The following is a 14,684-nucleotide window of genomic DNA, read 5'->3' as shown; positions in this document are numbered from 1 at the left end:
CTAACGAAAAACAAATACGCCCACACCTGCCGGGTCCCGCCCCTATATAGGCGTAGCCTATAAGACACTAGGCATGGTCACCAAACACTCTTCCTCGCCAGAAAACCCGTTTCCAGGAAAAGATTCCTCAAAACGGGGACTCAGGGCCGTTAAGAGCGGGACGCTCAGCCAGTACTCATATAACTAGTATATTGACGTTCAGACCTATGGTTGGTTCAGACGTTGTCACGTGACTCACGTTAGCAAAATGTGCAGAGGGGAGGCCAGACTACTTAGTCTGCTGACAGCCCCGTTTTAAGGTGTGGGCAGGGCATTAGTCAGCTCGAATCTGATTGGCTAGTATTGGTTTTGGACTCCACATACATGAATCACATGCTGGAAGCTGGAGAAAGACACCCCTCCCCTCTGCCTCTGCCTCCTCTCTCAGTCCTCTGCTGCAGTGAGCACAGTGAGTCTGACAGTGTGTTAGAGAGAGTGAGAAGAAGAAGAGGGAGACATTAAAAAAAAAAAAAAAAAAACACAGATGAAAAATAATGATTTTTAATTATTATTGTAAACTATATATAATTTTTTTTTTAATTTTTTTTTATATTTCATATTTCATATTAATTCATATTTTCATGGGGAGGCCTGGCTTCAGTTGGCTTCCATGAGGATTCGCCACTGATGTGAGTTACAGCAAGGCAGAAGTTAAGAGTGTAATTAAATATGAAATGAAAAAGAGGTGGCAGGAGGAGTGGGATAGAGGAAGTAAAGGTATAGGCATTTTTATAATATCCAGAGGGCAGTAGGGAAAATGAGAGATGTGGGCAGAGGTATGAGGGAAGAAGTTATTGTATCAAGAATGAGATTTGGACACACGGGGCTAAATAGTACACTTAGGATAATGGGCAAACATGAGACGGGTAGGTGTGAGTATTGTAGTAGGCAGGAAACAGTGGAGCATGTGTTAGTGGAGTGTAGCAACTAGCAACTAGCAAGTATAGACAAGAGAGACAGATCCTCAAAGAAAGGTTGGAGAGAGACCACATCAAGCTGGAGGTGAGAGAAGTGTTGCGACTGAGTTCATGGAATGTGGGGTATAGGGCCATTTTTTATTTTCTAAATAGTACAGGTTTGAGTGGTAGGATACTATAGAGTAGTCAAGAATAGTGATTATCATGTGCATAATCCATCTAGTTCCACACTCCATTTTAGTAGGTGGCGGTAATGCACCAACACGTTAATGCCAACCGCCAATACAAATTTGAAGAAGAAGAAGAAGAAGAAGAAGAAGAAGAAGAAGAAGAAGAAGAAGAAGAAGAAGAAGAAGAAGAAGAAGAAGAAGAAGAAGAAGAACATGGATCCAAGCTGTTCCCTGTAGTAGTACTGTCTATCTGTATTAATATGTTATGATGAATTGAAAATGGGGGACCCTGATGTAAACAAGACGAAAGTATTTCTCTGGTCTGCATCCCCTTAACAATTGTGTGTATTGAGCTGTACTGTATTGTACCCATTCTGCAATCTGTTAATAAAATTTGCAATCAATCAATCAATCAAACAAACAAACACATTCGGTGATTAGGAATAGGCAAATTGTTATGTTTGAACTTTACTGCTTACCGTAGCGTGAGTGTACCTAGGTGAGTTTGTGGTTACCCGCGAGAGCCCTACAAACTAGAGAATGGAAGAGAAAGCAACGAATCTAACATTAACGTTACAACTGCAAAGAAACTGACCTACCTTGCGTTTGTTAACTTGAAACCAGCTACCGTTAACTCGATAGCATTCAATTAACTGATCAACATTGGAAACCGAGGGGTAGGTTAAGAATTATGATCCGAACGTTAGCTAACGAAATGGCCAACTAACGTTCGCTATCGTGTCTAGCAGATGTTACTGTATCTGATATTGCTTTGATTTGGTTAACGTTAACAACTAACTTCACGACTTTAGAGAACACTGAAATGCTGTGGTTGAATAACTAACGTTAGCTCTAGTGTCGAGCTTTGTACAATAGTTAACTAGCCAATGTACAGTTTCTTCGTCAAATGTATATACCGGTATTTGTATGGTATGTGACGTCATAAATGTATAGATGTAGCAGCAGTACTGTCTATCTGTATGTCATGTACCGGTATGTCTTACCGTCGAATATGTTATGATGAATTGAAAATGGGGGACCCTGATGTAAACAAGACGAAAGTCTTTCTCTGGTCTGCATCCCTTAACAATTGTGTGTATTGAGCTGTAGCCTACTGTACTGTACCCCATTCTGCAATCTGTTAATCAATCAGCCCTAGAATGGCTGATATCCCATACACATTGCATGTATTCATTACAGCCATAGATAGAACACTCCGTGTAATCATTTGGGGGGATTCACCCCCGCTGCATTTTAAACATTTTCGCGCTGCGACTGGCGGTAAGCTGAATGAATGAATGAAAACTTTATTTAACAGATTGCAGAATGGGTACAATACAGTACGGCTCAATACACACAATTGTTAAGGGGATGCAGACCTGATAAAGACGTTTGTCTTGTTTCCATCAGGGTCCCCCATTTATATATATATATATTTATTTATATAATATATATTTGTAGTAAAATAATTTTTCACGAGATTCACACGGACCACATTCTGACCACATACGTGGCGGGATGGCAAACGCAGTTCAGCACCAATCACTTGAAAACTTCCGTTGAGCCAGGTGCGTTTACAATTGCTTAATTCATTGCCCCCCTCACCATTTGTGATTAGGAAGTTTTCATGTGATTCATGCTGCTGTGATTGCCATCCCTTTTTCAAGATTCAAGAGATGCATTAGTCACATACATACACGAGACATGTAGTGAAATGAAGATGGTGGATGCCAAAAAAATACAAACTAAAAAAATACAAATAATGGATCCCGTATATGCACATTTAGCATAATCCGCTTAATCTGTCTATTCAATCATACCAGGGTACAGTATGGAGTACTGTACAGAGTAGATTTAGGTTAATTATATATCTGTGTACATCCATTTAGGATATAATCTCTATTAATACCAGGGGGGATGTGCATTGTTATTATTACCAATAGGCAATATAGTATTATGTTTCACCTGTCCAGCAGATATCTTTATTTGTACTTCATATTTTACCTTGTTCTGTATTATCTACTTCACCTTTCTTCTTATTTATATTAAAGGTGCTGTAAGTTGTATTTTCTTTGTTAAAATAGGCCTAATAGCTCTACATTCTGGCAGCCATCACTGTTATGTTTGGTCAGTAACATGGGTCTCCCAGTACCTCGCTCTGCAGTAAACAGAAAATAAATTTTCTGGTATCCCGTTGTCATCCAATCATCATCAGGTGGCATATTCGTTCCGAGGGTTGCCTATCACTCTCCAACCCATTCCGTCCCCACTTCTTTTTTTAATAATAATAATAATAATAATAATAATAATAATAATAATAATAATAATAATAATAATAATAATAATGCAGGACCTGTTCAGAGGTCTTTAATTGGCATGCAATTATCCTCAATGTTAGCGGTTAGCACACACATGCATTGTCTTTGTAGGATCGCCGATGCGATTCGTCTGCGCTTAACCCATCCCGTCGTCCTTCCCCCCAAGGGCAGCAGACAGGCGTCAGCGAGGGCCGCGCCAGGGGACCAATCCAAGTGCTCCTGCCCGTCTTCGTCAAGGACGCCACAGCGTTAGCGATCTGTTGTGTATGTTTTTCCATTGGGTTTATCTTATCGGGGGGGGAAACCCTTGCGAGCACGGGGAGAACATGCAAACTCCACACAGAAAGGCCTGGGAGATACCCCACCTGGGTACCTGACATCATGGAAACCTGGTCCCCAAGCGGGAATCGAACCCAGGACCTTCTTGCTGTGAGGCGACAGTGTTAACCACTACACCACTCCAACTCTCCAACTCCGTGACTCCACCTCTCACTCCGCTCCAATCACAGATGTCGTCTACCCAGCCTCTTCTTGGTCTTCCACTTCCTCTCTTTCCATCCACCTTCCCCATCACCACTTTCTTAAACATCTCCCAGCTGGATCCTCTCAGCACGTGCCCGCACAACTCCATCTTTGTCTTTTTCAACCTCTCCAGCAGCTCTTCTCAGTACCTCCTCATTCTTGATCTTATCCTTCCATGTTATCTTCAGCATCCTCCTCAGCGTCCACATTTCAAAAGAGTATCATCCTCTTTGCCTCTTCATTCGGCTCTGTATGAAAATACTGACATAACATACGTTTCCAAAATCCTGGTCTTCGTTTTACAACTTATGTTTAGTCTCAATAATTCTTTATGGTTCCAGAACGCGCTCTTTGCAATTCCGGTTCTTCTCTTGATGTCCATGTTAGCTCTTCCACCTTCACTGATCCAGCTTCCAAGGTACATGTACTCTTTCACTTGTTCAAGTTTTTCTCCATGATGATGATGATGATGATGATCCATCTACCTGTATTTTACAAACAGTTCCTGGTGTTTTTTCAACAATCAGGAGAGAGAATGCCACTGCAAAAATGGTCTGACAAAAAAGAGAAATAAAAACAAATACCGTATGTGCTTAAAAAAAATTATATATATATATATTATATTAGGATTCTCTCTCCTGATTGGATAAAGTGGGAATGGATACAGAAAAAATATTTTCTGTTTACTGTAGAGTGGAGGGACTGGGAGACCCATGTTACTGATCAAACACTCTATCAGTGATGTAAAGCTATTTAACACTTATTTTAACTAAAATGTACCACTTACAGCAACTTTAACCCCCGCCCATGTGCTGCTTCTATGACCCAAGTTTAAGTTTTGTTTTATTTATCACATACAAGCCAAGGTACATGTATATTACAGTGAAATGCTTGGTTCTGTATGAGATTGTGCTTCATACAGTACAAAAGTAAAAAGAATAAAGGCCAAACACTATATAAAATATACAATATACAAACTAAAGTACAAATGCAAACAACATGACAACCCCTTAGTTTCCCCAAGGGGATTAATAAAGATCCATCTTATTTGATTAGAAAGCTACAGAGGTGAATCCCCCTCCAAAAAAGTACATGTTGTGTTCTATGGCCGTATATGGAATACATGCAATGTACTGAATATCAGCCATTCTAGGGCTAGGGGTATGGTTAGCTCACTTCAATCTCGGAAGTTAGCGTTAGCTGTGTTTTTCTACATGACAAGCTAGCTTTTTTCTTTTCTTTTTCCCATAGACTTTGGACCAATGTCTCTGCCTAGTCGTTCCCGCGACCTGGGAAGACAGATGGCACGGCAGAGGAACCAGGAGGCCCGATATCGGCAACAGTGGGAGCTCCATTCTCAATATTTTAGGGAACAGAATGTGCGCACCCACAAGCAAGCAGCATGGGGCTCTCATCAGTCTTTTCAGCTGAGGTAATTCAGACACACCTGTCATGTTCCTTTGTCACGCGAGAACTCGCCCACTAGTCAATTGTGTGACCGGCCGCTACCTGTATTAACGTTACACATGGTGCGAGTAACTGCTCTAATAAAGGTACCATAAAAGCACTTCCATGTTACATTGACTCTTTAGAGACTCAGGCGTATAAAAGTCTATTGGATCATGTCTCCCGCACCTCCACAGCCGTAGCTACAACCACTTAATGTCATGGCTCTCATCCACATGCATTAATTTTCTCCCCCATGATTTCAAAATGCCGGAAGTGTTGCAGTGGTCTATTAGCAGTGTCTAGATCCCATTGTCCCAGAAGGACCTGATTATGGTAGTCTCTAAAGGCCAGACCCAAATTGTTAGAAATCCTGGTAGAGGCCAGGGTTAAGGCAAGGGATAAATTTATAAATGTTATAACTCATGATCAGCATCAATTTTATTGTCACACAGTACCTATCCCTAAAAAAAAAAAAAAAAAAAACAGTATAGGGGAGTGACATTTTTTATTTAAAAAAATAACGATGAGTAGGGCTGCACATAACAATAATATCTTTTATCAATTAAGCTAACGATAATATTTTCGATTAGTCAATTCATCTACTCAATTAATAATAACAGCCTATTTCTCAGACACCTGATCAGAAAAATACCGGACCTCAAATTCATAAATGGTTGTTATGACGTGTATTTGTTTCATCACTGGTGTAATACTGTATGCATTTAAGAAAATCTCTGGCAAATAAATTTTTGCATCAGTGGGGGAAGAAAAATTAACAACCATTTACAGACTGTAAAAACAACAGCTACTACAAGGAGATCGGTTGTGACACCTTGGTGGTACAATTACAGTAAACAAATAAGACCATTGATGGAACAATTGGTAGCCTAATTCTAGGGTTTTGATTAGTCCTGCCCCAATGACTTTGACTGACAGCCTAGTGTGACACTAGAGACTCATTCTGCCCAGTGCTGCACGCACTGTTTACCGGACTAATCAAGGTGAAAATGGATCTTAGTAGCTCCTGGAGAAGTTATAGTTGAAGAGACACAATGGAGGAGAGTCTATTTACCTTGCAGTCTAAAAGAAAACAGCAATTACATCCATGCCCAACAGTTAGCTGTTAGACAGCTGTTAGGCGCCTTAACAAGAGCATGGAGAGAGAGACGTAACAGCTGACCGACACAGGAGCGGGGGGAGAGACTGCTGAGTCGTCCTTTAACTGCTCATAGTTATTGCTATTATAGGGTTAATGCAATAAAATATTTTGATCCCGTAGATCAGACCTGGGCATTGTACGGCCCGCGGGCCGTCTGACCGGCCCGCGGGCCGTACAATGCCCAGGTCTGATCTACGGGATCAAAATGCTCAGTAGCTCCGTATAAGACGGGAGCTCCTTTAATACCCTCCTTAATCATGCGCCACTATGCACCACCGTAGGAGTCTCAGGACACAGAAGGGTGGCGATACGTTTTTTGATCTTAAGAGCAAGAAGCTCGTATTTATTGCACTCTCTGCACTCACTCCTTACAACAACAAACACGAAACAGTCGCGGTTAAGTAGCGTAATCACCCCGTCAGGGTGTATCGGTGAAGTAGTCTCAACAACATGGACTAGACCGCCGTGAATTACATTTTCTCTAAAGACCTTACTTGTCCCGCTGGTAATAGCCGCCGATGCACATTATGCAAATCGTCTTATTTCCGGCCCTAATGACGAGTCCTTGCTTTGCTGGCTTGGCCAACAAGTGGTGACCGAAGAGTTTAGATTAAAACGGCTGACGATCCTTTCCGGATGATGGGATCTAAACACTAACTATCCTATCTTCAGCAGGCTTCAGCAGACATATGGTTGTCAAAGAACCCACACAGAGATGGTTAATATCTCTTCCCTTTCTCGCAGTATGTCGACGTACCACAAAGAGAGGCTGAAGGAGGAGAAGCGGGTGGGTCTGGAGCAGCGGAGGGGCCGGCTGAGGACCATGCTCCAGGAGGAGAAGGACCAGCTGGAGGCCGAGCTCCGGGACGTGGTCCCTGACAGGAGCACACTGACCGGGCAGCTGATACAGAAGACCGAAGTGCTCAGCGCAGCCAGGGAGGAGAGAAGGAAGAAGGTAGTTACTGTGACTAAGCACCGGATTTTACTCAGTCACTTGTTCCTCATAGTACATACTGGTACAAGGACAATATAATGCAAGACATAGACTGTACACATCACCCAAAGAAAATACAGCCAATACTCTGTTTCAGCAGCTTCATTCCATTACACCATCTCTGCCAAAGGGCCCTTGAGCAAAGGCATTGTAAAAACGCATATGTATAAAGAACTATATGTTAATAGACATTTTAAAATTTGTCATTTCACACATTGTACCAAGGATAGATATGTGAAATCAAATGACACATTTCAATTGTCTCGTGTAAATTGACAATAGTCATTGAGCTACAAAGGACTACTAGTTGCATTGGATTTAGATAACAATTTTTGTACAATGCAGTTATTTGCAGTGTATGCCAGTAATACTCTTAAACTCTGCTTGCTACCCTCCAGCTTGCAGAAGAACTGCTAAAGGAGCACTGGAAGAAAAACAACCCGGAGTTGCGAAAGGTAATGATGCGTTAACTATTCATGTAATGAGTAGTTGATCCTTGTGTTTCAAGGTTTGTTTACTGAGTACAAAAGAAAGATGTCACACTTCGGAGGAATCTGATGACCGCTGCATCTATAGAGTCCTTCAAATAGAGAAAACTGAGACTTTTGTTTTGTCAAGATGTGCACTCGATCTGGAAACCAAGACGGCTCATCAGATGTTCCTAGGGTCCTGGATTGACCTCAGACTAGTAGTATAAACATGCTGGTATCTTCTTCTGCTCAGGTCAGGCTTTTTAGTATCTTTGTTGTATCTATGTCTCAGCTTCCGGTTTTAATGTGTCCACAGGTCGGGTCAGACCTACATAAAGATCATGTTGTCAATAAATGGCAAGGCCAGGTGTCTGAGAGAAAACAGGTAGGTAAGCCCCATGTGACATAATGTTATTATTACTTCTGGCTCGAAGGTGTTCAGCTGACTAGTCTCATCCTCTCATGATTAATACCAACAATTTTGACATGTGGGTGCTTTGTCATTCCTGCCTTGCACTGAGAGTTTACAGAAGTTCTAGAGATGGAACAGACTATTTTGAGTTGTCTGTATCTCAATCTATCACACTTTGCACAAGTTGCTTCAGATTGGGTGACTACTGGTCTGCAACCCAACTGATGTATATAATAAAAAAAATAAAAAACTTTATTTGTATAGCACCTTCATACAAGAATTGCAGCCCAAAGTGCTTCACAGCAGTGATGTAGACAGAAAATACACATAACATGAGCTTAGAATTGGTATAATTATAGACAGGCATACAATGAACAGAGTATATGTGGCATACTACATACAACATACCTGGAGCACTTAGAATAGAATAGAAGTACTTTATTGATCCTGAGGGAAATTCAGCACCACAGATCACTCACAATGAATATTCAGTTCGGCAAAAGTCACAAATAAGAATAAGAATACAAATTTGAATAGTTTTGCAGCGGAAGTGGCTGTTCATAATTCCAGAAGAAGAAGACTGTTCACTCACAGCTGTTTCTACTTGCTAACTGTGCAGTCAGGAGGACATACTGTTGTGGCCAGTATGTTTTCTTTCTTAAATCTTCGCTGACCTGGAACTGGAAATGACCTGCGCTAAGAATGTGGGATTGAAACGTTCATGTAGCTAGCAACCATCCACTCTATACTTCAAATGTTGGTCCTTTTAGTATTCATACAAATCTCTCTTGTACACAGTATTTGCATAGTAACAGATCACATACTTAGAATTGCATACAATATAGTATGTAGCACTCAGTTAGCCACTCGACACCAAGTGGCTGCTCACAGGCACGGCACTTTGTAAGACCAGTTCATCCATGCACTTTGCTGTGTCCTTGTTTAATCTTTCCCCTCCTATTATTTATAGCCAAGTTACAATCATCCCATTATTTACACAAGTCATTCATATCCTCTGGCTTCATTTTAACAGCTGCATCATCTCTAGCTTCAACAGTTCAGGTAATGCAAGCATCACTCTGACAGGCTTGTATGAAGTCTCCTTGCAGCAGACTCTGCATCACTCTGACAGGCTTGTATGAAGTCTCCTTGCAGCAGACTCTGCATCACTCTGCCAGGCTTGTATGAAGTCTCCTTGCAGCAGACTCTGCATCACTCTGACAGGCTTGTATGAAGTCTCCTTGCAGCAGACTCTGCATCACTCTGACAGGCTTGTATGAAGTCTCCTTGCAGCAGACTCTGCATCACTCTGACAGGCTTGTATGAAGTCTCCTTGCAGCAGACTCTGCATCACTCTGACAGGCTTGTATGAAGTCTCCTTGCAGCAGACTCTGCATCACTCTGACAGGCTTGTATGAAGTCTCCTTGCAGCAGACTCTGTATCACTCTGCCAGGCTTGTATGAAGTCTCCTTGCAGCAGACTCTGCATCACTCTGACAGGCTTGTATGAAGTCTCCTTGCAGCAGACTCTGTATCAATCTCAGGGTTTTCAAACAAGATGGTGCAGAGTCGCAACTAGGGCTGGTCTGGAGGTGGTCACTCCACGCGGCTGTAAATTAGGGAAACCTCGGTTGCCTTTCGAGTTTAAATAAAGGTTTGAAAATAAATTTAAAACATTAAGTACAGTGTATAAGGTTGTACAATAGTGTAACGTTGAACACGAAAACACCCATGCACACACACATACAGAGCAGTCACATATTAGACAATGCTGCGTCTGTTTCTAAGCTGGCCCCAAGTTTTCACTGCAAAAAAAGTTAAACGTAATATTTTTTTTAAATATTATATATATTATTATTATTTATTTATTTATATATTATTTAGGTATATATATTCTTTAACATTTTTTTTATTTAAATCTATTTTAAACCACAAGGTGGCGCTGGCGCGTTGTCAGTGGCGCTGTGCCTATACCATTGTTTAGGGAAAGCCCTGAATCTAGTGATTCTTCTTACTTGTTGTATCGTTTCATATCTTCCCACCCCTTGAGCAAGGCATGATGTAGGACCCACACGTCAAAACACGTGTATTGTCCCTCCTTAACCTAAGGGCTAATGAATGGGTTTAAGTTGATAGTTAAGGAGATGGTACTATTTCACCTGGAAGTGCAGCATCAGGTCTTAAACATTACCTCCTTGCTATGAAGTAACCCCTCTGTGGAAACCTGCAGCATGAAGCAGCAGTCCAGCAAGAGACGAGACGCTTTGAGAACGAGTACGAAAGGACCCGAAAAGAAGCCCTGGAGAGGATCAGGCAGGCGGAGGAGAAGAAGAAAGCAGAGGGCCGGGAGAGAGCAGGCGAGCTTCGGAAGCAGATGGAAGAACTGAAGCTGAGAGACGAAGAGGTACGAGACACGTTGTTTCTGCAGAGGAAAACGCTACGGCAGATGTGTTTGCAAAAAATAAAGCGATGCCCAACTTTGCAGCTTTCCTCAGGATATTACATGCCAAAGTGTTGATAATATGTTAACTGGTGTAAATAATAAACACTAGGAGGCTTTTTGTAATCATGCCAAGCGCTTCTTCCTGAGAAAACTACCCTGGGATGGAGCGTGTCCTCTTTATGTCTGTGACGTGGCGTTTGAGAAGGCGCATCTTGTTTTCAGGCCAAATGCCTGAAGAAGGAGCAGGAGGCGCTGACGTCGCAGCACTGGGAGCTGGAGAAGATTGAAGAGGAGAGGAGAACAGCGAAGGAAAGTGGAGAAAAGCGTGAGACGGGGTAAGAGAAAAGTCCCTCTGGGCCGGAACTGGGACAATCGTATAATACGCCCCCCGGCTGAACTACGAGCAGGTTTTTTCATTGAGCGTTGTGTTTTCTCTCTCAGGCGCTTCTTGGTCCGCCAGTACCGGGCCCAGCTGAAGAGGAGAGCTCGGCAAGTGCAGGAGGAGCTGGTGAGTCGGCCCGCTTCAGTGTTACTGCTGTGTATATGTGGAGACGAGAATAATTTAGTGTGCGTGTGTCTCCCAGTTCATATTCGAGCTATAACATCCTCACAACTGTTTAAAACTGTGCTGTCCTCTCACCTTGAGATTACTTGTTCATGTTTCCACCAATAATAGTATAACAGATCTTTGAAGCAATAACTTGAATATGTGCTCTGTGTTTTGTTGTTTGGTTGTCTTATGTTCCTCTTGTTTGATGTTGTTTGAACCTGTTTATTATTAATTTTATCTTGTTTTGTGTTTGGTTTTTGTTTGCTTCTTTTGTTTTGTTATGTTTAATACATAATAATTTATGTATTCTGTAAGCTGTGGACCCCCTTGAAAACGAGATGGTTCATCTCAAGGGGTAATTCCTAATAAAGAATTTCAATTTCAATATGTGTGTCCTGCCAGGAAGCGGACCGTAAGATCCTGGCAGCCCTGCTGGAGGGGGAGCAGGATGGCAGGAGGATAGAGAGCGCACGGAGGGAGAGGGCTGTAGCCGACGTTGCCTGGATGAAGCGGGTGATCGAGGAGCAGCTTCAGTTGGAGAGAGAGAGGGAGGCAGACTTTGACATCCTGTACAGGTCAGTACTAGGTCTGGGTATGTCTGGGAGTGTTGCATTCATTTCTTTAAAAAAAAATTAGACTTCATGGTGTTTTTGTTTTGTTCTTGATTTATTGTGATGTTTCTTCTTGACTTGTTTAAAGAAGACGTGTCCGGCCCACATTAACGTGTGTTGTCAGGCCTTACAAATAAGATTTGATTTGGGTCTCAGAGAGGTTTGACTTTGATTATGGGGGCGGAGGGGGGGGGGGCTCCGCTCGTCTTCACATATAAAGCGTCTCATCCTTTCAGGGAGGAAGCCCAGCGAGTGTGGGAGATGCGGGAGGCAGAGTGGGAGAAGGAGAGAGAGGCCAGGGAGCGGCTCATGCGTGAGGTGAGCTTGGCCCCGAGAGCACACCGGATTGGGTGACAAGGTGATGATGATGGTGATGAACACGGTGATGGTGATGAACACAGCTAAGTGAATGACGAGCACTGCTCTCCCGATTGGACCGGCAGGTTCTAACAGGGAGGCAGCAGCAGCTGGAGTGGAAGATGCAGGAGAACCGCGAGGCTCAGGAGGAGTCCCTGAGGAGACGAGAGGAGCTCGTCCAGGAGCTGGAGCAGGAGAGGGGGACCAGGCGGCAGGAGCAGGAGGAGACACAAAAGACGGCTCGAATGAAAGAGATAAATGCTCAGGTAGACACAGTAACAATAATAATGAATCTAATTTTTATAGCGCCTTTCAGGAAACCCAAGGTTGCTTCAGTCAAGAGGGCTAGGGAAAGGGGGCATTAGGGAAATGGGGGGGGGGGGGGGGGGGTGATGGGAGGTAAAGGGATAATGAAACCTAGTCTATATCCCTGTAACTATTGTTGTTAGTGTTTATATCCTTAACCTATTGTTGTTAGTGTTAATATCCTGTAACTATTGTTGTTAGTGTTTATATCCTGTAACTATTGTTAGGGTTTATATCCTGTAACTATTGTTAGTGTTAATATCCTGTAACTATTGTTGTTAGTGTTTATATCCTGTAACTATTGTTAGTGTTTATATCCTGTAACTATTGTTTATATCCTGTAACTATTGTTAGTGTTTATATCCTGTAACTATTGTTGCGTTTGTGTATATCCCTGTAACTGTTGTTTGTGTGTATCCCTGTAACTGTTGTTTGTGTGTATATCCCTGCAACTGTTGTTTGTGTGTATCCCTGTAACTGTCGTTTGTGTATATCCCTGTAACTGTTGTTTGTGTGTATCCCTGTAACTGTTGTTTGTGTGTATATCCCTGCAACTGTTGTTTGTGTATATCCCTGTAACTTGTTGTTTGTGTATATCCCTGTAACTGTTGTTTGTGTGTATCCCTGTAACTGTTTGTGTGTATATCCCTGCAACTGTTGTTTGTGTGTATCCCTGTAACTGTCGTTTGTGTATATCCCTGTAACTGTTGTTTGTGTGTATATCCCTGTAACTGTTGTTTGTGTGTATATATCCCTGTAACTGTTGTTTGTGTGTATATATCCCTGTAACTGTTGTTTGTGTGTATATCCCTGCAACTGTTGTTTGTGTATATCCCTGCAACTGTTGTTTGTGTATATCCTTTTTTTGTGAACAAATGTTTTTTTATTTTTATTTTTGACATGACATACAAACATTTACAGTAGAAACCCACTATAAATCACAGGGCTATTACCGACATAATACTAACAATAATGACAGCCCGGTTTTTTAAATTAAAATAGATGTAGATTAAAGATTAAAGATATACACAGATTATGTGTGTGTGTATATCCTGTAGGTGGAGCAGCAGCGTAAGGAGCAGTCGGAGGATCAGCGCAGGAGGGAGGAGGAGGAAGAGGAGGAGAGGGAGGTCCTTCGTTTCCAGGAGAAGGAGCTGAGGGTGGAGACACAGAGGATGGCCGAGCAGGGACACCAAGAAAAGGTACAATAAAAAATAATACCTGCAGTGTCGGCAAGATCTTTCAAGGAACCTGATGGCAGCAAACGTTTCACAAGAATTAACACATTTGTGAATGTTTGTCAGGCTGTGGTGTTTGGAAACATTAAGTTGGTTTATTACTTTAACATTTGCGTTTTCCAATGATCTGAACTTACATGCCGGCATGTCTCCCTTTCAGATTCACAGCCGACCCCGAACAGCCTGGGCCTGGACATGAAGACCCTGCAAGACTGGAGTCTATGCCTCGTCATACAATACAGTTTCTGTGCATGTAATTAGCTTCAGTGTCTTTAATGGTAGATGAACTGCATTTATATAGCACTTTTATCCAAAACACTTTACGCCTATGTGCATTCACCCATTCACTCACACACTCCAATGGCGGAGGCTGCCATGCAAGGTGCCAACCTGCTCATCGGGAGCAGTTAGGGATTGAGTGTCTTGCTCAAGGACACTTCGACACGCTGCCCGGGAGGAGCGGGAATGGAACCCTTAACCTTCCGATTACCAGGCGACCCTGAGCCACTGTCAGCCCCATTACATTTACTGCAATAGATGTATGACAACTTGATGTTAATTACTAAATAGGGGTATAATCATACCATGTGAAAGCTCTTCTTTCTGTACATTTTCTGTGCTTTACTTTTTTATTTAAAACATTTTATTAAATTTATAATAAAATCATTGCCAGTCCAAGTCTTTTTTTTGTATAATAAATATTTCTAAAAAACAAGTCTAATATGATCA

General features: G+C 42.1%; 1 protein-coding gene across 4 annotated transcripts; it reads left to right on the top strand.

Moving 5' to 3' along the window:
* Positions 1 to 1,007: 1,007 nt before the first annotated feature.
* Positions 1,008 to 14,519, top strand: tchp (trichoplein, keratin filament binding). Of its 4 annotated transcripts, none has more exons than XM_084322392.1 (13): positions 1,008 to 1,041; positions 5,218 to 5,398; positions 7,319 to 7,529; positions 7,967 to 8,023; positions 8,355 to 8,423; positions 10,681 to 10,854; positions 11,116 to 11,228; positions 11,335 to 11,401; positions 11,846 to 12,018; positions 12,291 to 12,372; positions 12,498 to 12,677; positions 13,776 to 13,919; positions 14,116 to 14,519. In XM_084322392.1, the coding sequence occupies exons 2-13, from the start codon at positions 5,229 to 5,231 to the stop codon at positions 14,152 to 14,154; spliced, it is 1,479 nt and encodes a 492-aa protein (XP_084178518.1). In that variant the 5' UTR covers positions 1,008 to 1,041; positions 5,218 to 5,228; the 3' UTR covers positions 14,155 to 14,519. The 4 variants fall into 4 exon arrangements, with proteins under 4 accessions (XP_084178518.1, XP_084178516.1, XP_084178517.1 ...); XM_084322390.1 differs by lacking the exon at positions 1,008 to 1,041 and adding an exon at positions 1,326 to 1,365; XM_084322391.1 differs by lacking the exon at positions 1,008 to 1,041 and adding an exon at positions 1,326 to 1,446.
* Positions 14,520 to 14,684: the final 165 nt, after the last annotated feature.

This window comes from Notolepis coatsorum (assembly GCF_963971535.1).
Source record: "Notolepis coatsorum genome assembly, chromosome: 10".
Taxonomy (NCBI): domain Eukaryota; kingdom Metazoa; phylum Chordata; class Actinopteri; order Aulopiformes; family Paralepididae; genus Notolepis; species Notolepis coatsorum.
This window is presented reverse-complemented; position numbering and strand designations above follow the sequence as displayed.